This window comes from Hylobates moloch, unplaced genomic scaffold, assembly GCF_009828535.3.
Source record: "Hylobates moloch isolate HMO894 unplaced genomic scaffold, HMol_V3 SCAFFOLD_13, whole genome shotgun sequence".
NCBI lineage: Eukaryota > Metazoa > Chordata > Mammalia > Primates > Hylobatidae > Hylobates > Hylobates moloch.
Genome location: NW_026652288.1, coordinates 80,449,210 through 80,472,315, shown reverse-complemented (window position 1 = coordinate 80,472,315; position 23,106 = coordinate 80,449,210). Strand labels below are relative to the sequence as shown.

Below are 23,106 nucleotides of genomic sequence, written 5' to 3'. Positions count from 1 at the left end.
ATTGCTGGAACCTGGGAAATGGAGGTTGCAGTGGCCCAAGATTGCACCACTGCACTCCAGCCTGGGCAACAGAGTGAGATCCTGCCTTAAAATAAATAAATAAACAAAAGTAGGCAAATAGTATAATGAACCCCTGTGTACTCATCACCTTATTCTACAGTTATCAATGTATGGCCAATCTTGTTTCACTTGTATTCCTACCCACTTTCCCCTCCCCCTCCCATATTATTTAGAAGCAATTCCAAGGTGCTATATCATTTTTTCCATAAATATTTCAGTAAAAGTAAGACCTATTTATTTTTACACATAAACATAATTTTATGAATAATTTTAATGTAGTAGTCATCTAATTCCTAGATATTTTGCCTTCTTAATCCATCAAGGTCCATTACCCCAATTTATCAATTTATAGGATTATTTCTTTTTTCCCTTTCCTGGTTTTCCTTTTACATCCTTCTTTCCTTTCTTATCTTTTGGAGAGGTCTTTCCTTTCTTTCGTGGTTTTAGTAGTTCACCGAATTTCCCAAATCCTTTCCGTACCATTGTTCCATGCCACCACGCCTGAATCTGAAAACAAGATAAACCCAAATTCAGCATCGGCTGGTATCACAATGAACTAGAAATTGTTAAATCTCTTTATTCTGATACGTGGTCTGGAAGACGTGGAGAATGGGATGTGATTAGAACTCTAAAGTTTATTTTCTATCTTTCTGAATTGGCCAGACGTTCAGACAAATTTTTAAAAAGATGCATTTATTGTTTTTTATGTGCCAGGGCCTGTTCTAGACTTTTGCGCAACAGCAGAGAAATAACTGTCTCAACTTTATGGAGCTCACATTCCAGTGAGGGAAGAGATAGTGAAAAATAAACACATGAATGTTCAATTTGTCAGACGGTGATGAGTGCTACGGAGAGTGACTGTGCATAGTGAGGGGATCTGAGTGCCTATTCCCTGCCTTCCCGCTCCTTACTGGGCTGTCTGTGCTCCTGCCTAAAGCCAGCCCTCACTTGTTCCCTGGATCCTATTCCCTCCTACCTACCCAGCAACACCCCTCCTCTAGTAGCATACCTGTCCAGTGGCTCCCCATTTCTCTCTGAATAGAAGCCAAAGTCCTTACATGGCTTACAAGGCCGTCTCTGATCTGCCTCCCCAATCCTGACCCCTCTAACCTCTTAACTCCCCTTTCCCTGGCTCACTCTGCTCCAGCCGTGCGGGCCTCCTCCCTGCTCAGACACACAGGCACAGGCACAGTTATGACTCAGGGCCTGTTCATTGGCTGCTTCGTTTGCCTGGAACTCTTCTCAGTATTCAGATGGCTCACCCCTCCGCTGCTTCAAGGGTTTACTCGATTGTCATTGCTGTGGACTGAACTGTGTTGCCCCAAATTCATATGTTGAAGCCCTAATCCCCAGTGTGAATGAATTTGGAGAAGGGGCTTTGCGGAGATGATTAGATTTAGATGAGGTCATAACTGCAGGGTCCTCATGATGAGATTAGTGGCCTTATAAGGAGAGACATCAGAGAGTTAGCACTCTCCAGTGCAGTCTCTCTCTCTCTCTCTCTTTCTGTCGTATGAAGACACAGGGAGAAGTCAGCTTCTACAGGCCAGGAAGAGGGCCTTCCCCAGAGTCCAATCATGCTGATACTCTAACCTTAGACTTCCAGCCTCCAGAACTGTGAGAAAATACATTTCCGTTGTTTAAGCCGCCTGTTCTATGGTATTTTGTTGTGGCAGCCTAAGCTAAGACTGTCATTTTTTCATTGAGGCCTACTCTGACAATCTTATTTAAATCAACCACTTCCCCACCTCCACACACTACTGGCAATTTCAGTTCCCCTTAGGCTAACCTTTTTTTTTTTTTCACAGTAGCACTCTCTAACATAGTATTTAATTTTATGTTTTATATTTCATGCTTTTATTTCCCTCCTACTAGATTTTAAGTACTGTGAGGACATAAATACTTGTTTTGTTCACTGATGTATCTCAATGGTTAGAACAGTGTCTGGTACATAGTAGAAGCTCAATAAATGTTGAATGAATGAACAAATGAAAGGAGGTGGCTGGGGGTATGCTGTTTTATATAAGGTGGATCAAGGAAGGGCTCTCTGATAAAAGGACATTTAAGCAGAGATGGAATGAAGTGAGGGCCAGAATCTTGCCTATATCTGGGGGAAGCATCTCTGGGCACAGGAAGAGCCAGTGTTAAGGCCCTGAGCCAGGAGCACGCTTGGTCCTTGGAAGAACACCAGGGATCTGCTTGTGACTGAAGCCCAGTGAGAGTAGGAAAGATGAGATGGGGAGTGAAAACAGCAGACCAGTCAGGATCCAGGGAACAGCACTGCTCTCTAGAGGCATTTTGGACATTTATGGGGCTTTTTGTTGTCTTAAGGTTAAGCAGTCTTCAATTGTGTGGCCTGTACCCTGGTCTACAAAGCCTTTCCAACGGTGTGCAGGCATGGATAGGTTGAAGACAGTCCATTTCCTGAGCTTCAACTTCCAGATGTATCCCTTCCTAAAATCATCCCGAGAACAGAACTGCAGATCCCCCATCCCAGTTGCCCCTTTGGTGCTCCACAGAGGAAGGGCATGCCTTGCACCCACCTGAATCTTACTATGGTGCATTGCCCTGGACTCCAAAAATCATTAGGACACAGACACAGACACACACACACACGAAAAGACAATTCAAAGTGCCAAGTGTTGATGAGAAAATGAATGACTCTAGGGACTGGTTAAGCAATCCTTTTGCAAGACAGGTGGTTTCTAATTCTACCTTCAAGAAAAATAAGGGAAGCCTAGTTGACATGTCAGCTAAGACCTGCTATCGATTTGGGGGTATAAATCTGGAAGAAGCTCAGAGATGCATGAAGCATTTTTTTTTTTAAATAAAACATTACAGACAAAAAAAGCTTCTTCTGTTCTCATTAACTCATCTATGTGAACAAGGTTTCTCAAGGCTTTCATCTGTAAAATGAAAAACAGGAGTAGAATCTATAATAAACCCTGTGTTATTCTAATAATCATCAATATTTATGCATGAATATATAAACTATACTAAAAAATCCCTCTCATTTTGGTAAACTGCTGTAAAAAGTCCTATATGTCTAATAATTATTAAAATTTGTAAGAAATTTTATGTTGTTTTAGTTGATTTTATAGTACTAATAGTTGTAGTGTATATACATTTTTAAATTTTTAAAATTTAATTTATATAAATATTTTTGTTGTCTAGAAGTACAAAAGAGCAATCTATGAAAGACTTATATGTGTGTACATAAAACCTTAGGATCAATTTTGAGGGGAAAGTATAATGGAAGTACATGTTTAAGAAGAAAAGGAATAGGATATAAAAATTCTACCTATAAAATAATAACTTGAGTATTTGTAAATTGGTGTTGACAAATCATAATGATATTCAGTTTCCACTGGATACAGTTAAAATATTGGTCTAACAGCTCTATTTTAAAATGTCAACATTTAAAATTCACTGGAAATTACATCCTTTGCAATGATTTAAACTTGTGGCCAACAATGTTAAATATCATTTTAAGAATGTGCAAGAGGGTGCACGGTTTTTCAAAATGCTTTTAGGAAGTATTCAATTAAAAACCACAACTTTCATTCTTTCAAGTGTAATCCATCCTGAGCATATACACATTGAAATAACTATTTTATTTTATTTTATTTTATTTTATTTTAATAGCTGTCATCCAGGCTGGAGGGTAGTGGCACGATCTAGGCTCACTGTAACCCCCGCCTCCTGGGTTCAAGCGATTCTCCTGCCTCAGCCTCCAGAGTAGCTGGGATTACAGGCATGTACCACTATGCCCAGCTAATTTTTGTATTTTTAGTAGAGAAAGGGTTTCACCATGTTGGTCAGGCTGATCTCGAATTTCTGATCTCAAGTGATCCACCCACCTCAGCCTTCCAAAGTGCTGGGATTACAGGCGTGAGCCACCGAACCTGGCCTGAAATATATATTTGTATATAAATTACTTTTCTTTCTCCTTTAAATTGCAACTCAGGCATTATTTTGATTTAAATTATGTCCTTTTGTAGGTTTTTATTATCTCTGAATTTATTTTGGAATAGTAAAAGAGGTATCACAAAAGATTTATCATAAAATGGAGGACATTAGATCTGATAGGGTTGAGGGCTATTGAGAGAGGGTTTTACGGACCGAAGACTTGACTCTTACTCTGAGTGTAATGGAGGATTGCCAATTTCAGTGGAGTGGTGAGCTCTAGCCCATGTTTTAGCAGCATCAGTGCAACTGCTGAGCAGAAGGTATATTGTAGGGGAGCTGGCATGGAAGCAGGGACAATAGTCAGGGGGCTTATGTAGTCATCCAGGTGTGAGGTGATGGGGACTTGGGCTAGTTGGAGAATAAAGAACACTGGCTGAAGTGGACACGTTCCAGACCTGTCCTACATCTCCATGGGCTCAAAGGGCTAGAGCAGAATTACAGGGATCTCAGCCCTTTGATCCTAATTAATGGCAGCTCAGGATCCTGGGCTCAGCCTCTCATCTATAAATGCTTTTGTTTCTAATTTTTCAAACTTATTTTATTGCTTTTGTTAATACAAGCTTTTTTCATTCCAATGAAATAGTCCAAGAATTTTAGATTGTTTGAAATGTTGAAGTTTTGGTTTCCTTTGCCTATTTGTTGGCATCTTATTGGACAAAGAAATAAGGGACATAAAAGACAAAAATGCTAGGGCTGACATTTAAAAATCTTCTTACTTAGCCCTGGGAACATAAAAGTTACCAAGTAACTTCTCTTTTCAGAAGCAGGACAAGGGGGTAAGGAGTTGCTCCATGGATAATCTGTAATGTGTTTACCATTAGACTCCCTCTAAAGCAACTGTTATCAAGAATCTGGGCTGATTTTACCTTTGTTGCCATTACATTCCTGTTTCTGTTTTCCTTGAGGTATTTCCATATGGCCTCATTGCCTTCAGCACACACTTCTTTTGGGGGTTCTTCCATGGGATTGTCCATCAGTGTCAGAACCTTAAGATTCACTAGGGAATCCAAATTCTCTGGAAGATGGGTGAGCAAGTTGTCCTCCAGCCGTAATTCTTTCAAAGCTGAAAAGATTTTTTTGTAATGGTGGATCAATCTTAGAACAAACAATATTAACTTGTCACCTAATCCTGCCCACGTAGGTGAGGGATCCAATTCTGTCTTTGCAAAAGGAATGAGAGGAAGGATGCACAAGACCCAACAAAACTTTTCTACCATCTAATAAAGGTTCTAGCTCTATGTTTGCTCCTTCTCATAATGAAGAGGACAGAATTCAGTCTCCAGATATTCCAAATGTTTTGTTTGTTTAGAGCAACAGTTTTTAGCTGAAACTGACAGCCCACTGGGAAAAATCACTCTCAGACCCTGCTGTTCCTAAGGTCAGCAGACTATTGACTTTTTTTTTTTTCTTTTTTTTGAGACAGTCTCACTTTGTTGCCCAGGCTGGAGTACAGTGGCATGATCTGGGCTCACTACAACCTCTGCCTCCCAGGTTGAAGCGATTCAAGTGCCTCAGCCTCCCAAGTCGCTGGGATTTCAGGTGCCAGCCACCACACTTGGCTAATTTTTTTTTTTGAGACAGAGTCTAGCTCTGTCACCGAGGCTGGAGTACAGTGGCGTGATCTCTGCTCACTGCAACCTCCGCCTCCTGGGTTCAAGTGATTCTCCTGCCTCAGCCTCCTGAGTAGCTGGGATTACAGGCACCCACCACCACACCCAGCTAATTTTTGTATTTTTAGTAGAGATGGGGTTTCACTGTATTGGCTAGGCTGGTCTCGAACTCCTGACCTCATGATCTACCTGCCTCGGCCTCCCAAAGTGCTGGCATTATAGGCGTGAGCCACTGCACCCAGCCTACAGCTTCTTTATAACAATTCAAAGTTGTTGAAGCCAGCATCCATAAATATTAGAGACAGAAAAATAGAAAACACTGAAAAATTTTGAGAATATTTCACTCCTCCAGGGACCAAGGACAGGATAAAAATTTATGGTCAGGAGCATTACTAAGGAGTACTGCATACAACCCCTTGCCTCCAGTTTTTTTTTCTTTTTAAAAAATTTTTTTTATTTTTATTATTTTTCAAGACGGAGTCTCGCCCTGTCGCCAGGCTGGAGTGCAGTGGCGCAATCTCAGCTCACTGCAACCTCTGCATCCCGAATTCAAGCAATTCTCCTGCCTCAGCCACCCAAGTAGCTAGGATTACAGGCACGTGCCATCACACTCAGCTAATTTTGTATTTTTAGTAGAGATGGGGTTTCACCATATTGGCCAGGCTGGTCTTGAACTCCTAACCTCAGGTGATCTGCCCGCCTTGGCCTTCCAAAGTGCTGGGATTACAGGCGTAAGCACTGCGCCTGGCCTTGCCCCCAACTTTTGAATGTCTTATGAGTAGGCATCCGCTTCCACTCTAATATCTCTTCATTCTTTTTTCATTAAAGAATAGCCATAGTTTGGGCCGGGCGCGGTGGCTCATGCCTGTAATTCCAGCACTTTGGGAGGCCGAGGTGGGCAGATCATGAGGTCAGGAGATCGAGACCATCCTGGCAGACACGGTGAAACCCCATCTCTACTAAAAATACAAAAAAAAAAAAAATTAGCTGGGCGTGGTGGTGGGCGCCTGTAGTCCCAGCTACTCAGGAGGCTGAGGCAGAAGAATAGCATGAACCCAGGAGGCGGAGTTCACAGTGAGCTGAGATCGTGCCACTGCACTCCAGCCTGAGTGACAGAGCGAGACTCTGTCTTAAAAAAAAAAAAAAAAAAAAAGAATAGCCATAGTTTGATAGTTTGAAAACATTGTGCATAAGCCTAGGATTCACAAAAAAAAAAAAAAAAAAAAAAGAAGAAAAAAAACATTTAAAATCTGGTCCCAGTGGGTGCTCAGCAAAAGCATGTTAAGTGGATGGATGAATGTACAGACGAAGAATGGCTTAGTGTAGTGGAAAATGTTTGGCTGTTTAAATAGGAATCATGTATAGTTTTCCAGGTCAATTATGTAGCTCCAAGAAAGTCCCCTGCTAATTTCACCACTCCGGACCAATACTTTTTCTTTTATTCAAGTGACTGAGTGACCTAGATGAAATTTACTGCAGGATCCCAACTCCAAATTCTGGCATATAGTAAGTGTACAGTAAATTATTGTTGGTAGTGTAATAAATGTATGGGTGAATGCTAATTTTCTTAGCAGTTGCTATTTACTTTTCCATTTTAGTAAAGGACTTAACTGCCTTTGCAAGACTCTTAACTATACTAATCAGGACACCTGGCCTCCCCCATGTCGCTAAGTGAGCCCTGCAAGGAAGTAATGGGATAGAGTCAGTTCTCTGAACACTGAGATCGGTCTTTAGCAAAGCAAGGAAGCCATTCGCCATGGGAAATGCTGGCCACAAACTCTACTAGGCTGTGAATCTACTAAGTTTCCTCACCTTGTGCTTGGCAAATGGCATCTGGAAGTTGCTTAAGCAAATTGTGCCGGCAATCAAGAACTTCTAGGTTAGGCATTGACCCCAAGGATACGGGCAGGTACTCCAGATGATTGTTCTCTATATATAGCTCTTTGAGACTCTGAAATAACATGAGTGTACCATAATAATATACCTTGATTAATTAATTATAATAACCAGAATCACCTGTGGGTGCCCATGCATTTTTTTTTTTCCTTTCAATGGGGAAATTATGCATTGAGTTAAAGGGAAAAAGCATGTCTAAAGGACCATCATCAAGACATAAAATTATTTTTGAGTAAATCCATTAGACTTAGTTTCCATTTATGCAGGGAAAAGAGACTACAGACATCTAGTGCTTATTTGTTTCACCAGAACTTTATGAAAAAATAATTTGAATAATTTAACTACATTTATCATTAACTCCTTTTTAATAGCTAATTGTCTGTGGCAGTTGCTACAGAATGATAATTGCCTCAACTACCAACCCAATATTGCCTCAGTGAAAGTAGCCAAAATGCACAGGGAATGGGTTTGAATGTATTCAGAATAACTATTTTCTTTTTTTTTTTTGAGACGGAGTCTCGCTCTGTCACCCAGGCTGGAGTGCAGTGGCGCGATCTCGGCTCACTGCAAGCTCCGCCTCCCGGGTTCACGCCATTCTCCTGCCTCAGCCTCTCCGAGTAGCTGGGGCTACAGGCGCCCGCCACCACGCCCGGCTAATTTTTTGTATTTTTTAGTAGAGACAGGGTTTCACCGTGGTCTCGATCTCCTGACCTCATGATCCGCCCACCTCGGCCTCCCAAAGTGCTGGGATTACAAGCGTGAGCCACCGCGCCCGGCCACTATTTTCAACTCCACTGGGCAAAAATCTAATGTTTGTACTTCACTCTAAGATTGTGGCATGACAGGTACAAAGGAAAAGCTGATGAAAGGTGTTCTATGAACACAGGGCAAAGGAATGGAGAATTAGGAAAAGACACCCTGTGTCATAGTGAGAACTACCTATGCTGTGCATGGCATTGCATGACTGGGGTTATGTGGTGGCCCACACCTACTTTATCATCAATAAGAGTGCAGCAGGTCAGACGCAGTGGCTTATGCCTGTAATCCCGGCACTTTGGGAGGCTGAGGCAGGTGGATCACCTGAGGTCAGGAGTTCGAGACCAGCCTGGCCAACATGGCAAAACCCTGTCTTTACTAAAAATACGAAATTAGCCAGGTGTGGTGGTGGGCGCCTGCAATCCCAGCTATTTGGGAGGCTGAGGCAGGAGAATCGCTTGAACCCGGGAGGTGGACGTTGCAGTGAGCCATTGCACTCCAGCCTGGGCAACAAGAGTGAAACTGTCAAAAAAAAAAAAAAACAAGAACATGAAAAAAAAACCAGTTCTTTAAAAGATGAATATATGAAGACACCCTAGTATGGCTACTTTGAATGAAGTTATCCTGTTGCTTTGCAAGTATTCCTCACAGCCCTGCAGATCCAGGAAGCTAGTGCAACATGATTTCCCTTTTCCAATCAGGTAGAGAGGTCACACTTCCCCTTACAGGAAATCCTGGGCACCAAAATGTAGGCTCCCAGCATGTCACTTGTATGATACTCTTTAACTTCAAAATAGTCCAGTTTTCAGGGGGCTACTTATAAAAAGTGGAAATTAAATGGAAAGAGATATGACCCAATTTCTGTACATGAAACACACCAAATCACACAGTGGAAAGAAGTATGGCAGGACATATCCAACAGCAATCACAATGAAATGTTGAAGAGTTGTTCACGGACAGTGGAAACCTCAAAATGTAAAAATGATTGCTTGTCTGAAGCTGGAAATCTAGTATGGATGATTCTACATTCACCCTGTGGAGACCTCATATTTTCTCAGTTTCAGCCAATTTAAGAGGCAGTGGCAGGTGCTTCTTAGCCTGCTCATTTGGGGAGGCTTACCTGCAGTTTCCTAATGTGTTCTGGCACATAGGTAAGTTTGAATCCCTGGTCTTGCCCAATGTATAATTTCTCTAAAGACGCTAAAGAAAGGACTTCCTCCGGAAAGGAAAGGAACTCATTTCCTGTTAGTCCAAGTATCTTCAGTTTTGAAAGTGAGCCCAATTCTGAAGGTAACTAGAAGTATTCCAAAAAGATAAGTTTCAGGTCAAGATTATTTTTAACAGTCAGCAGAGATAAATTGGGCTTTTGGTTTTGAGGCAGACTGCTAAACAAGTGGAGTAACTTAGCCTCTCCTACTGATGAAAAATTTGTGCACATATCTGCATTACAGTATTTATACTTGTAGATCTAAAGTCTCTGATTTTACTTTTATGCACCACTTTAAACTGGAGCAATTTTTTGTGGCCGGGCTCTGTGGTTTATGCCTTTAATCCCAGCACTTTGGGAGGCCAAGGCTGGTGGATCACCTGAGGTCAGGAGTTCAAGACCAGCCTGGCCAACATGGCGAAACCCTGTCTCTACTAAAAAATACAAAAGTTAGCTGGGCGTGGTAGCGGGTGCCTATAATCCCAGCTACTCGGGAGGCTGAAGCAGAGGAATCTCTGGAACGTGGGAGGCAGAGGTTGCAGCGAGCCGAGATTGTGCCACTGTACTCCAGCCTGGGCAACAGAGCAAGAATCTGTCTCAAAAAAAAAAAAAAATTGGAACAATTTTTAACCTATGTTCTTGCCATTTATGGACTGTAGTGTGGCAACTGCTTGACACTATAGAAAGAAAAATACTAAAGTTATGTGTAATTTTGCAATAATAATATTCATTATAAATTCAGTTATTGGAACTAATAAATTTAGTGATATGACTCTTCATCCTAAAAGGCTTTAATAATTTTGAAACTTCAGTTGAAATCTCAGTTGGAGGCAAACATATATTCACACCATTTCTAATCAGTGTTCAGTGAACTCCATTATGATCCTATTGTGTCATGTTCTGCTTTTCAGTGAATACCTTGGCTTGTGTACCCTGTGTGGGAACTGGGTCAGCATTTCACAGAGTGCCACACTTTCAGGGCTGGAAGGCCTTAAGAAGGTTCTCTATTTCAACCTTCTAATCCAGTGGTTGCATACATTCTATAGCAAGCCATCCAGTTGTATCTAAACACCACCTCTGGTGAAGAAAAGCTCATTATCTTCTATGGCTACTTCTAATCATCAGATTTCCTACTTTAGTACAGCGAAAATCAGCTTCACCGTTATGTCTGTCTATCGGTTTCTTTCTGGACCATGAGAACGACATGGGAAAAAAATCTCTCTTTTTTCTTTTTTTGAGACGGCGTCTCGCTCTGCCGCCCAGGCTGGAATGCAGTGGCGCGATCTCAGCTCACTGCAAGCTCCGCCTCCCGGGTTCACGCCATTCTCCTGCCTCAGCCTCCCACGTAGCTGGGATTACAGGTGCCCACCACCATGCCTGGCTAATTTTTGTATTTTTAGTAGAGATGCGGTTTCACCATGTTGGCCAGGCTGGTCTCAAACTCCTGACCTCAGTTGATCCACTCGCCTCATCCTCCCAAAGTGTTGTGATTACAGGCGTGAGCCACCGCACATGGCCCGGTTTTCTCCTTTTATAGAAGTATACTCTACAAATAAAATCCATCTAGGTACACATTGAAAATCAGATATTTTTTGCATGCACACAGGCAAGTAGAAGCTACTAGTCAGGCTTTAAGAGCTAGTAACCCATGAGTTGAGTCTTTGGGGAGGGAGAGATAATGAGCTGGCTTAAAGGCCATGTTTCATTAAGGAGAGAAATGCATTGGAAGGTGGTATTAGCATGAGAGGAAATTGAGAAGGGAGGACAAATGCACACACACACACAAAACCCATCAGAATAACTGAAGAGGAAAAAGCAATGGTACATAGAGATTATCATGTTCAATACAATAATATTTAACATGTCTACATTTCAGTGCAGTTTGACTTGTGGTAAAACTTGGTATTGGATGAAGCTTATTTTTGTTAACAAGCAGTCTGTGTGTGATTCGCTCGTTTGATTTCTTAAAATTTCTCTCAGAAAAGGATTAGGTATTATTCATGGCTCAGTATAATGTGTTATCCTTCCCACATGTACTTTATATTTTAAGTCTTGCACTCCAACTGCAGAATGACAGATTTAGCCCACTAAAAGGAATTTCTTACATCAGCAGTGGAATAGTTCAGGGATGGGCTCTCATGGAACCTCAAAAATCCTCCAAGGTGAGTTGCTATATCAGTAGAGATTAAGTCCTAGTATCTCATTCTAAATCTACAAGTTACCATCAAAATGTTTACTTCCTGAAAGGCAGCTTTAAAACCCCACAGCAATTTGGGGAAAAAAGTTCTAGAAATAAAAAATCAAATAAAAGATTTTTTAGCAGCCGGGCACAGTGGCTCACACCTGTAATCCCAGCACTTTGGGAGGCTGAGGTGGGCAGATCACAAGGTCAGGAGTTTGAGACCAGCCTGGCCAATATGGTGAAACCCTGCCTCTACTAAAAATACAAAAATTAGCCGGGCATGGTGACAGGCACCTGTAGTCTCAGCTACTCGGGAGATTGAGGCAGGAGAATCTCTTGAACCTGGGAGGTGGAGGTTGCAGTGAGCGGAGATGGCGCCATTGCACTCCAGCCTGGGCAACAGAGCGAGAGCTCATCTCAAAAAAAAAAAAAAAAGATTTTAAAAAATAAATCTGTAAGGCCCCAGGACTTTTATAATGTATAGGGAACATGTGAGACTGGTGTCCATGGCCAGGTAAAGCAGACCTATTATTTGATTATAGTTGCTGATTTCCAAATTCCCCTTTTTACTCTCTCTACAGTTGTCTTTTGCTCTTAACAGCTATTTTTTTTTCTTTTTAAATCAAATATTATAGGCCAGGCATGGTGGCTTACACCTGTAATCCCAGCACTTTGTGAGGCCAAAACAAGTGGATCACTTGAAGCCAGGAGTTTGAGACCAGCCTGGCCAACATGGTGAAACCCCGTCTCTACTAAAAATACAAAAATTAGCTGGGCATCGTGGCAGGTGCCTGTAATCCCAGCTATTCGAAAGGCTGAGGCAGGAGAACCGCTTGAAACCGGGAGGTGGACGTTGCAGTGAGCCGAGATCACACCACTGCACTCCAGCCTGGGCAACAGAGCTAGACTCCGTCTCGGGGAAGAGAAAAAAAATAAGAAAAAGAATGTAGACCCTGGAGGCTGGCAGCTGTGGGCTGGAATCGCGGCTGTATCACTTACAGGCTGTGTAGCCTTGGACATGTTAGTTAAGCTCCCTGCCCCTCTCTTCCTTCATATACCATTGAGGACACAGTGGTTGTGAGGTAAATGAGATGATCCATGTAAACACTTAGCTCAGTGACTGGCACATAAACCCTCTAAATAAACATTAGCTACTATTATGATTACTGCTGCTGTTAGGGAAAAAGAAAGTAATACAAAGTATCACTTTGTTGGATATTTCGTAATCTTGGATTTTCGCCCATAACGTCAGTTCAAATTTGCTGTTTAGACACAGAACCAACTTAGGGCAGGAAGGACCCTGGATGACAACATAGTGACAGCCAGAAAGGGAATCCGTACCTGTCCTATTTTATTGTCATCCAGTCCCAGGACTTCAAGGTTCTTTAGCGCACAGATCTGCATCGGGCAGTGGTCCAGATGGTTCTGGCTTAGGTCCAGGCAGCGCAAGTTGACCAGGCACCTGAAGGAGCCCGGCAGCCTGTGCAGGCCGGTGTTTCCCAGGTAGAGCAGGTGCAGCGAGGTCCACCCGCAAATGAGGCGTGGCACCTTCTCCAGGCGGTTCCCGCTCAGCCCGATTTCCGTCATCTTCCTGAGCTTGGCGAGGCTCTTCGGGATGGAGCGGAGGAGATTGTGGGATAAATCGAGCACTGACAGTTGGCTACACTGGCACAGGGACGCAGGCAGAACGGGAAGGTTGTTAGAAGCCATATAGAACTTCTGCAGCCCCGTCAAGTGTCCGATCTCTTCTGGGATGGCACCGATTTTGTTCTCGTCCAGGTCAATGATCTCCAGGGTGTAGAGAACACAGAGCTCCTGGGGGAAAACTTCAAATTGGTTTCGCTTCAGGTAGATCTCCCTCAGCTTGGTCTGGTTCACTATTTCCTTGGGCAGACATTTCAGGTGGTTTCCGGTCAGTCCGAGCAGCTCGAGATGGTGGAGGTTTTTACAGATGACGACGGGAATTTCCTTCAAGTCGGTCTGGTAGAGCCGGAGTTCGCGCAGGGCGTGGAGGAAGCTGACGACGACAAGGGAGGAGGAGAAGATGGGGTTGTAGCTCAGGTCCAGGCTCTCCAGGCTGCTCAGCAGCCCCAGCGCCGGACACAGGCTCCTCAGGTTGTTCTTGTCCAGGTAGAGGACCCTGATATTCTTTAAATGCTGAATCTCCTTGGGAATTTCTTCAATCTGGTTATTCTCCAAATGCACTTCTTCTAATTCTGTGAATGTGAAGATCTCCAACGGTATGGCAGTCAAGCTATGATTAGAGGCATCAATGAAGAATGTTCTGTCATTGACGTGCTGTGGATCATTTCTCTGATGAATTTTAGGTGAATGTTCTACTGATTTTATGTGTTTTGACATTATTGTGAAGAAAAGCTCAAATATTCAAAATCTGAAATATTGTGAAAAGGATGAAAAAAATCAGAATTTGCCTGCCACCAGACTTGCTGTCCTTAAGAAAAATAAAATTAAAACCTAGTTGATTTAACTTAGTGCTTGAAATTATGACAGAACATAAAATTTAGGTTTTTGCATTTCATATTAGAAGAATTAAAGTGTAGACTCCTTCCCCTAACACGTAGACTCACATGAAAAAAAAAAAGAGATTAACTTCAGTTTTATTTATTTATTTATTTGTGAGACAGAGTTTCGCTTGTGTTGCCCAGGCTGGAGTGCAATGGTGTGTTCTTGGCTTACTACAACCTCCACCTCCCAGGCTCAAGCGATTCAATTCTCCTGCTTCAGCCTCCCGAGTAGCTGGGATTACAGGCACCCGCCACCATGCCCAGCTAATTTTTTTTGTAATTTTAGTAGAGATGGGGGTTTCACCATGATGGCCAGGCTGGTCTCAAACTCCCGACCTCAGGTCCACCTGCCTCGGCCTCCCAAAATGCTGGAATTACAGGCATGAGCCGCTGTGCCCAGCCTAATTTCAGTTAAAAAAAAAATGCCTGTTCTGAATGTTTCCAGTAGGATGTAGAAGGTTGCAAAAGATCCTTGCTCCTACCATAACACTGAGAAAACACTAGGGAAAAACCTCATATTTTAAAATACAGTATTCCTTAAAGCCACCAGAGAGTCGAAGATACAAAGAAAGCTAAAACAACAACAACAACAACAACAAAAACACTATATTCTAGAGATGCACCAACCTTTTCTAAATAACTAGAGACGGGTGAGTAGACCCTCTCATGCCTGATGGCATTTGCAAGTTTGAGGACTGTCAGGCAGAGAAACAACCCTTTAATAGGCACAGGCAAAGGAACTTCTGGGAGAAGAATAAACCTGCCAAACTTTTAACAGTCATGTGTGGGCTGGCATAGTGGATTAGAATCTGGAGTAGCCCCAAATGCAAAGTCAGTTCTCCCCACTAACTAGTTCTTTCCATTAGTCTTTGGCTGGTTAAACGGCCACAGGGAAAATTGCAGGCCAGACTAAAGAACAGAGACAGGTCCTGTAGTTTCATGGTCTTAAGTACCGAAGCCTGGCTGCAAGAAGCTTAACTCTGTCTAAGTGAGACATTTGGAACTGCAGTTAATTGAAATGAACTAAAGCCTAACCCAGAAACAAATTAAAGTCTCTAATAAATGGAGAGACAAATCATGTCCATGGATTAGAATATTCAGTAATGCTAAGATGTCGTGAACCCGGGGGGCAGAGCTTGCAGTGAGCCGAGATCGCGCCACTGCACCCCAGCCTGGGCGCCAGAGTGAGACTCCATCTCAAAAAAAAAAAAAAAAAAAAAAAAAAAAGATGTCAGTATTCCCCTAATTGGATCTATAGTTTTTACACAATGTTAGTCAAAATTTTAGCAAACTTTTTTTTTCTTTTTTGGTAGAAGTTGACAAGCTGATTCTAAAATTTCTATGAAAATGCCAAGGAGCTAAAGATAATCTTTAGTGAAAAAAAATCAGCAGACTTACACTACTAGGCTTATAAATCTTATAAATGCAAGATGTGAATATTGTATTTCAGAAGAGTAAGTCTTTAGTACACACACACACACACACACACACACACACAGAGTCTATGGGGAAAGGCAGAGAACAACACGACATGATAGTGGCAAGGTTGGTGGTAGCGTCTTTGAACTTCTTTTTAGGATGAAGGCAGGCCTGCTAGAGTATCTGGGCCTCTTATCCATCACAGAGGCCCAGTGCCTAGATGAAGGGGATACATTTCTAGCCCCATACATAATACTGCTATTCTTGAAAACACAACACTATGTGCTTCAGGTGCTTGTTGCTTTATGCCTGGACTCAAAACCAGCTCCGAGACAGTGTTATTTAAAGAGAAGGAAAGATTTAACATTGATTTTGTTTAAAACTAGCTGTCTCCAGCATTTTTGTCACTTAGTCATCAGGCAGATTAAATTTATCTAATACTGTTCAGTCCTGGAAGATAAAATCTCCAGTTTCCTACTTGCAAATTTCTGAAAATTCTCCACAGTACGTAGACTGAGGTGATAATACAAATAAAAATGGGGAACACCAAGAACACTGATTATGTATTCCAGGCTTTACTTAAAGTAACCTAATTAATCTTCACAATAATCCTGTGCAGGAGGCATCATTATTAGCCCTGTTTCCCAGATAAAGAAATTATATAACTAAAAGAGCTCCTCTCAGAACATGGTAGGAAGTGGAGTAAGAGCAGAGAATTGGACACAACCTCACCTAGATTGTTAACATCACTCATTTACAGGAAACCTGGCATTTATTAAAATCATTCTTCTTGGGTGTGAAATTTTAGACTTGATTTTATTGTGCAGCATTACAACAAAGTCACCTGGGAGAAATTTATGTGGATTAGAATTAATAGGAGGGTGTCTGGACACATGAAAGAACTTATTTCTCTTAACATTCATCTTTCTCCATAATAAGACCTGCTTAGAATATCTGATTGTGTGTGTATGTTATCTCACCTTAATCATATACCCCATCAATTTGACGGCCCTCTGAAAGCTATATATACACCCATATTTCACGTTCATTTGTGGATTTAATAAAAGGAGATTGTATTTGCAATAGCTTTGCCAGTAATTCTGCCACAGTAAATGAGAATGGGGAAGATTTGGTCTTTATTGGCCATTTTTACTCTAGGGATTGCTACCCAAATGTGATCAAATTTACTTATTATTACAATCCAATATTATGGTGGGGTGATTTCTAAATTAAATAATTGTGACATCTTCATTTGAAGGAGCCAAGATTTGGATAGTTTAACAATTAGCTTTCTTTGTGTAACTCTAACCCCTGAGAAAATCATTTAAGAAACTAATCAGCCCTCTCAAATTTACAGGGAGTGTTGATGCTTTTGTTTCCAAGTCTGTCTATGCACAAACTAGATAGATAAGACTAGGTTCCTGAGGTTAATATGGTGTGTGACTCTCTCTGTTAGCATAAAAACCCATTTCTAGTTAAAAGAATTTCAAGATTTTGCTTAAAACTTCACTCAGCAGATCTTTTCCTTCTAAAAACCGGTGAATCACAAACAAACTAAAAGTAACCTTAATTGACTTCAGACTGGAAATTCATGTAATGGTAATAAAGAGTGGCAGCATATGCCACTCCAAAATATGCCACTTTGGTATGAGGATTACTTTAAGCTAAAGACACTTGAAAAATAGCAGATGCAAGAAGTGTATTCTAATCTTCCCTTTCCCTCCTTGAAAACAGGAAATAAAACCCTGCATGTGAATCACGCCTTCCCTATACCAGAAAGAAAATTCGTCAACAATGAGTCATAGCTGAGAGAATTCTGTACAAATACGTCTTGTTAAAAAAAAAAATTCCTGGAGGCAGAGCAAGATGACTGAATAGAACCCTCTAGCAATCATCCCCTCCAACAGGAACACCAAATTGAACAACTATTCACACAAGAAAGCACCTTTATAAGAACCAAAGATCAGGTTTGCAATTACAGTCCCTGGTTTTAACATCATAGCAAAGAAAAAGGCATTGAAGAAGGTAGGAAAGACAGTCCTGGATAGTCAGAACCATCCCTCCTCCATCCCCCCGTGGCAGCCATGTGGCACACGGAGAGAATATGTGTGCTTCGGGGAGGGAGAGGAAAGTGACTGTGGGGCTTTGGAATGGACTTTGGTGCTGCCTGTCACAGTGGAAAGCAACATCGGGTAGAATTCAGGTGGTGCTCATGGAGGGAGCATTTAGACCAGCCCTAGCCAGAGGGGAATTGTCCATGCCAGTGGGTGGAACCTGAGTTCTGGCTAGCCCACCACTGTGGGATAAAGTGCTCTGGGGGTTCTAAATAAACCTGAAAGGCAGTCTAGGTCACAAGGACTGCAATTCCTGGGCAAATCTTGATGCTGTGCTGGGCTCTGATGAATTGCTCTTGAGGTGCTAAATGGATTTTAAAAAACAAGACCCAATGATCGATCTGTGGCCTACAAGAAATACATTTCACCTATAAAGACACACATATGCTGAAAATAAAGGAATGGGAAAAGATATTCTATGCAAATGGAAAACAAAAAAAGCAGGAGTAGCTATACATATCTCAGACAAAATAGATCTCAAGACAAAAGCTATAAAAAAAGACAAAAAAGGTCATTATATAATGATAAAGGGGTTCATTCAGCAAGACGATATAACAATCATAAATATACATGCACCCAATGCTGGATCACCTAGTTATGTAAAGCAAATATTACTAGAGATAAAGAAAGAAATAGACTCCAGTACAATAATGGCTGTTGATTTCAGCATTGGATACTTTCAGCATTGGAGAGATTAAGAAAGAAAATCAAGAAAGAAGCATTGGACTTAATCTCCACTATAGACCAAATGTACCTAGATATTTACAGAACATTTCATCCAACAGCTGCAGAATACACGTTCTTTTCCTCAGCACATGGATCATCTCAAGGATAGACCATATTTTAGGTCACAAAACAAGTCTTAAAAATTCCAAAAATATCAAAATCATATTAAGTATCTTCTCTGAGCACAGTGGAATAAAACTAGAAAGCAATAAGAAGAGGAAATTTGGGAATCATACAAACACGTGGAAATTAAACAACATGCTCCTGAATGACCAGTGGGTCAATGAAAAAATTAAGAAAATTTAAAAATTTCTTGAAACAAATTAAAATGGAAACAACATAACAAAACCTATGGGATACAGTGAAAGCAGTACTAAGAGGCATGTTTATAGCAATAAGTGCATACATCAAAAAAGCAGGAAAACTTCAAATAAACAATATAATGATGCATCTTAAAGAACTAGAAAAGTAAAAGCAAACCAAACTCAAAGTTAGCAGAAGGCTGGGAGTGATAGCTCACGCCTGTAATCCCAGCACTTTGGGAGGCTGAGGCAAGTGGATCACCTGAGGTCAGGAGTTCAAGATCAGCTTGGCCAACATGGTGAAACCCTGTCTCTACTAAAAATACAAAAATTAGCCAGGCATGGTGTGTGCCTGTAATCCCAGCTACTCAGGAGGCTGAGGCAGGAGAATTGCTTGAACCCAGCAGGCAGGGTTGCAGTGAGCTGAGATCATGCCACTGTACTCCAGCCTGGGCAACAGAGCAAAACTCTGTCAAAAAAAAAAAAAAAAAAAAAAAGTAGAAGAAAAGAAATAATAAAAATCAGAGCAGAAATAAATGAAATTAAAATAAAGAACAATGCAAAAAATTAATAAAATGAAATGAAAAGTTGGGTTTTTTGAAAAGATGAACAAAATCAATAAACTTCTAGCCAGATTAAGAAAAAAAGAGAGAAGATCCAATAAATAAAATCAGAGATGAAAAAGGAGACATTACAACTGATACAGCAGAAATTCCAAGGATCAACTATATGTTAATACATTGGGAAACCTAGAAGAAATGGATAAATTCCTAGATATATACCATTTACCAAGATTGAACCATGAAGAAATCTGAAACCTCAATAGACCAATAACAAGTAAAAAGATCAAAGTCATAATAAAAAGTCTCCTAGCAAAGAAAAGCCTGGGACCCAATGGCTTCAATGCTGAATTTTATCAAACATTTAAAGAAGAACTAATACCAATCCTACTCAAGCTATTTTGTAAAATAGAGGAGGAAAAACTACTTCCAAATTCATTCTATGAGGCCAGTATTACCCTGACACCAAAACCAGACAAAGACACACCAAAAACAAACAAATGAACAAAAAAACAGAAAACTGTAGGGCAATGTCCCTGATGGACCTTGATGCAAAAATCCTCAACGAAATTCTAGCAAACTGAATTCAACAACACATTAAAAAAATCATTCATCATGACCAAGTTGCATTCATCTCAGGAATGCAAGGATGGCTCAACATACACATATCAATCAATGTGATACATCCTATCAACAGAATGAAGGACAAAAACCACATGATCATTTTAATTGATGCTGAAAAAACATGTGATAAAATTCAACATCGCTTCATGATAAAAACCCTCAACAAACTGGGAGTAGATGGAAGATACCTCAACACAATAAAAACCATATTTAACAGGCCCATAGGTAGTATCATACTGAATAGGAAATACTGAAAACCTTTTGTCTAAGATCCAGAACAACACAAGGATGCCCAACTTAACCACTATTATTCAATGTAGCACTGGAAGTCTTAGATAGAGCAATTAGAGAAGAGAAAGACATAAAGAGCATCCACATTGGAAAAGAAAAACCCAAATTATATTTGTTTGCAGATGATATAATCTTATATTTGGAAAATCCTAAAGACTCCACCAAAAAAAAATTAGAATGGATAAACAAATTCAATAAAGTTGTAGGATACAAAATCAACATACAAAAAGCAGTAGCATTTTTATATGCCAACAGCAAACAACCAGAAAAAGTAAGAAAATAATCCCATTTACAGTAGCTACAAATAAAATAAAATACCTAGGAATAAACCCAACCAAAGAAGTAAAAGATCTCTGCAATGAAAACTATAAAACATTGATGTAAGAAATTAAAGAGGACACACACACAAAAAAAGGAAAGATATTTTATGTTCTGGATTAGAATAATAATTATTGTTAAAATGTCCATTTTATCCAAAGCAATTTACAGATTATATACAATTCCTATCAAAATACCAAAGACCTTCTTCACAGAAATAGAAAAAATAATCCTAAGATTTGTATGAAACCACAAAAAGACTCAACATAGCCAAAGCTAACCTGAGCAAAAAGAACAAAACTGGAGGAATCACATTACCTAAAGTAAAATTATATTGCAGAGCTAAAGTAACCAAAATAGCATGGTACTGGCATAAAAATAGACACATAGACCAATGGAACAGAATAGAGAACCCAGATATAAATCCATACATCTACAGTGAACTCGTTTTTGACAAAGGTATCAGTAACATATATTGGGGAAAAGATAGTTTCTTTAATAATGGTTCTGGGAAAACTGGATATCCATACACAGAAGAATGAAACTAGACCCCTATCTCTTGCCACATACAAAAATCAAATCAAAATGGATTAAAGGGCCAGGCACAGTGCCTCATGCCTGTAATCCCAGAACTTTGGGCGGCAGGGGCAGGTGGATCACTTGAGGTGAGGAGTTTGAGACCAGCCTGGCCAGCATGGTGAAACCCTGTCTCTACTAAAAATACAAAATTAGCTGGGCATAGTGGTGGGCGCCTGTAATCCCAGCTATTCTGGAGGCTGAGGTGGGAGAATCGCTTGAAGCTTGGAGGCAGAGGTTGCAGTGAGCCAAGATCAGGCCACTGCACTCCAGCCTGGACCACAGAGCGAGACTCTGTCTCAACAAACAAACAACAAACAAACAAACAAATACCCCGAGACCCTAGTAGTCACAGACACAAGCGGCTGGATGTTGAGAGGAACACACCGGCAGAGGAGCACACAGGTGGCTGGACATTGAGAGGAACAGAGGAGCAGAAGAGCACACCGACAGGCACCAGCAGACGCTGCCAGGCCATCGACAGGCAGCACGATGTGTAGACCGAGGGGAATTTCACCAGGGCAGTCAGTGGAGAGTCTGGCTGCTGAGCGGCCAGACTCCAGGGGAAAACCACCTTTCCACTCCATTCCCTTTCTGGCTCCCCATCCATCTGCTGAGAGCCACTTCCACCATTCAATAAAACCTTGCACTCATTCTCTAAGCCCACTGTGTGATCCGATTTTTCCGGTACACCAAGGCCAGAACCCCCAGGATACAGAAAGCCCTCTGTTCTTGCGATAAGACAGAGGGTCTAACTGAGCTGATTAACACAAGCCGCCTATAAACAGCAAAACTAAAAGAGCAACCTGTAACACACGCCTACTGGGGCTTTGCTTCAGAAGCGAGCTGTAAGCATTCACCCCTAGACGCTGCCGTGGGTTCGGAGCCCACGTACCCCACAACCTGCCCGTCTGCATGCTCCCCCTTGAGGTTTGAGCAGCAGAGCACCAAAGAAGCAAGCCACACCCCCATTGTTACCGGTAGAAGGAGTTCAAGTTCTTGGCGTCTTGAACAAAGAATTGGACAAAATGCACAATGCAAGGAAGGAATGAAGGGATTTATTGAAAATGAAAGTACACTCCACAGTGTGGGAGTGGGCCGAGCATAGGGGCTCAAAGGCCCCGTTACAAATTTTTTGGGAGTTTAAATACTCCTTAGAGGATTCCATTGGTTACCTGGAATACGCCCTGTGTAAATGAAGAGGATGAAGTAAGGTTACAAAGTCGTTTATGGTGTACACCCTGTGGAGAGGATATTTCTTGTTATAGCCGAAGTGTGAATAGGCCTTATGTTCCCTACCTCCAGACCCAATTTTCCTGCCTCACCATCGCATGCCCTGCAAGGGGGATAAGGAAACTATTACCATTTCAGTGTCAAGGAAATGAAACTTACCAGATCATCACATCTGGACAATGAGACACCAGATCCCTCACCCATCATGATTCCCTAAGCGACCACCTGATTCCTGTTGACCAACTCCTCTTCCTTACCCCTACCTAATTCCTGATTTCCTGCAAGTAGTCACATTTTTTTCTTGCTATATAAACCCCTGATTCTAGTTGGCTGGGGAGACAGATTTGAGACTGATCTCCCATCTCCTCGGCTGCAGCACCAGATTAAAGCCTTCTTCCCTGGCAATTCTCATTGTTTCAGTGATTGGCATTCTGTGCCAGGAGCAGCAGGATCTCGACGGAACCCCTGGCCTTTTAGTAACACATGTGGGTCTGGCCCTGCCCGCCTCCCCGCTGTCTGTACTGATCTGAGTACTTTCAAGTACCTGCGCATGCCCAGAACGCATCAAGCATTCTGTCGTCTGGCAGCCTCCTTTGAACCATCCAGATGTCACCTCCTTCAAGAAGCCCTCCCTGGTGGCCCCGCCCTTTGGGAGCACAAAACCCTTTATGCCCCCAAAGCCTTACGCCTTTATCATGTGCTGATGCTACTCTCTGCTTCTTCGCTGGCCCGGCAGGC

General features: G+C 41.6%; 1 protein-coding gene across 1 annotated transcript; it reads right to left on the bottom strand.

Moving 5' to 3' along the window:
• Nucleotides 1-272: 272 nt before the first annotated feature.
• Nucleotides 273-23,091, bottom strand: LRRIQ4 (leucine rich repeats and IQ motif containing 4). The gene is made up of 6 exons (XM_032173969.2): nt 22,913-23,091; nt 13,022-14,072; nt 9,412-9,585; nt 7,452-7,590; nt 4,896-5,092; nt 273-567 (listed from the first exon to the last, which is right to left on the bottom strand). Exons 2-6 carry the CDS (start codon nt 14,039-14,041, stop codon nt 415-417), a joined length of 1,683 nt encoding a protein of 560 aa, XP_032029860.1. The 5' UTR covers nt 14,042-14,072; nt 22,913-23,091; the 3' UTR covers nt 273-414.
• Nucleotides 23,092-23,106: the final 15 nt, after the last annotated feature.

Bases quoted from the DNA above. Each gene is read 5' to 3' on its own strand.
- LRRIQ4 (XM_032173969.2), bottom strand. From the start codon at position 14,041: ATGTCAAAACACATAAAATCAGTAGAACATTCACCTAAAATTCATCAG. The intron at 9,586-13,021 runs GTACGGATTCCC...GAATACTTCTAG, and splicing joins ATGACAATAAAATAGGACAG to TTACCTTCAGAATTGGGCTC. The intron at 5,093-7,451 runs GTGAGGAAACTT...AAATCTTTTCAG, and splicing joins TGCCATTTGCCAAGCACAAG to CTTTGAAAGAATTACGGCTG.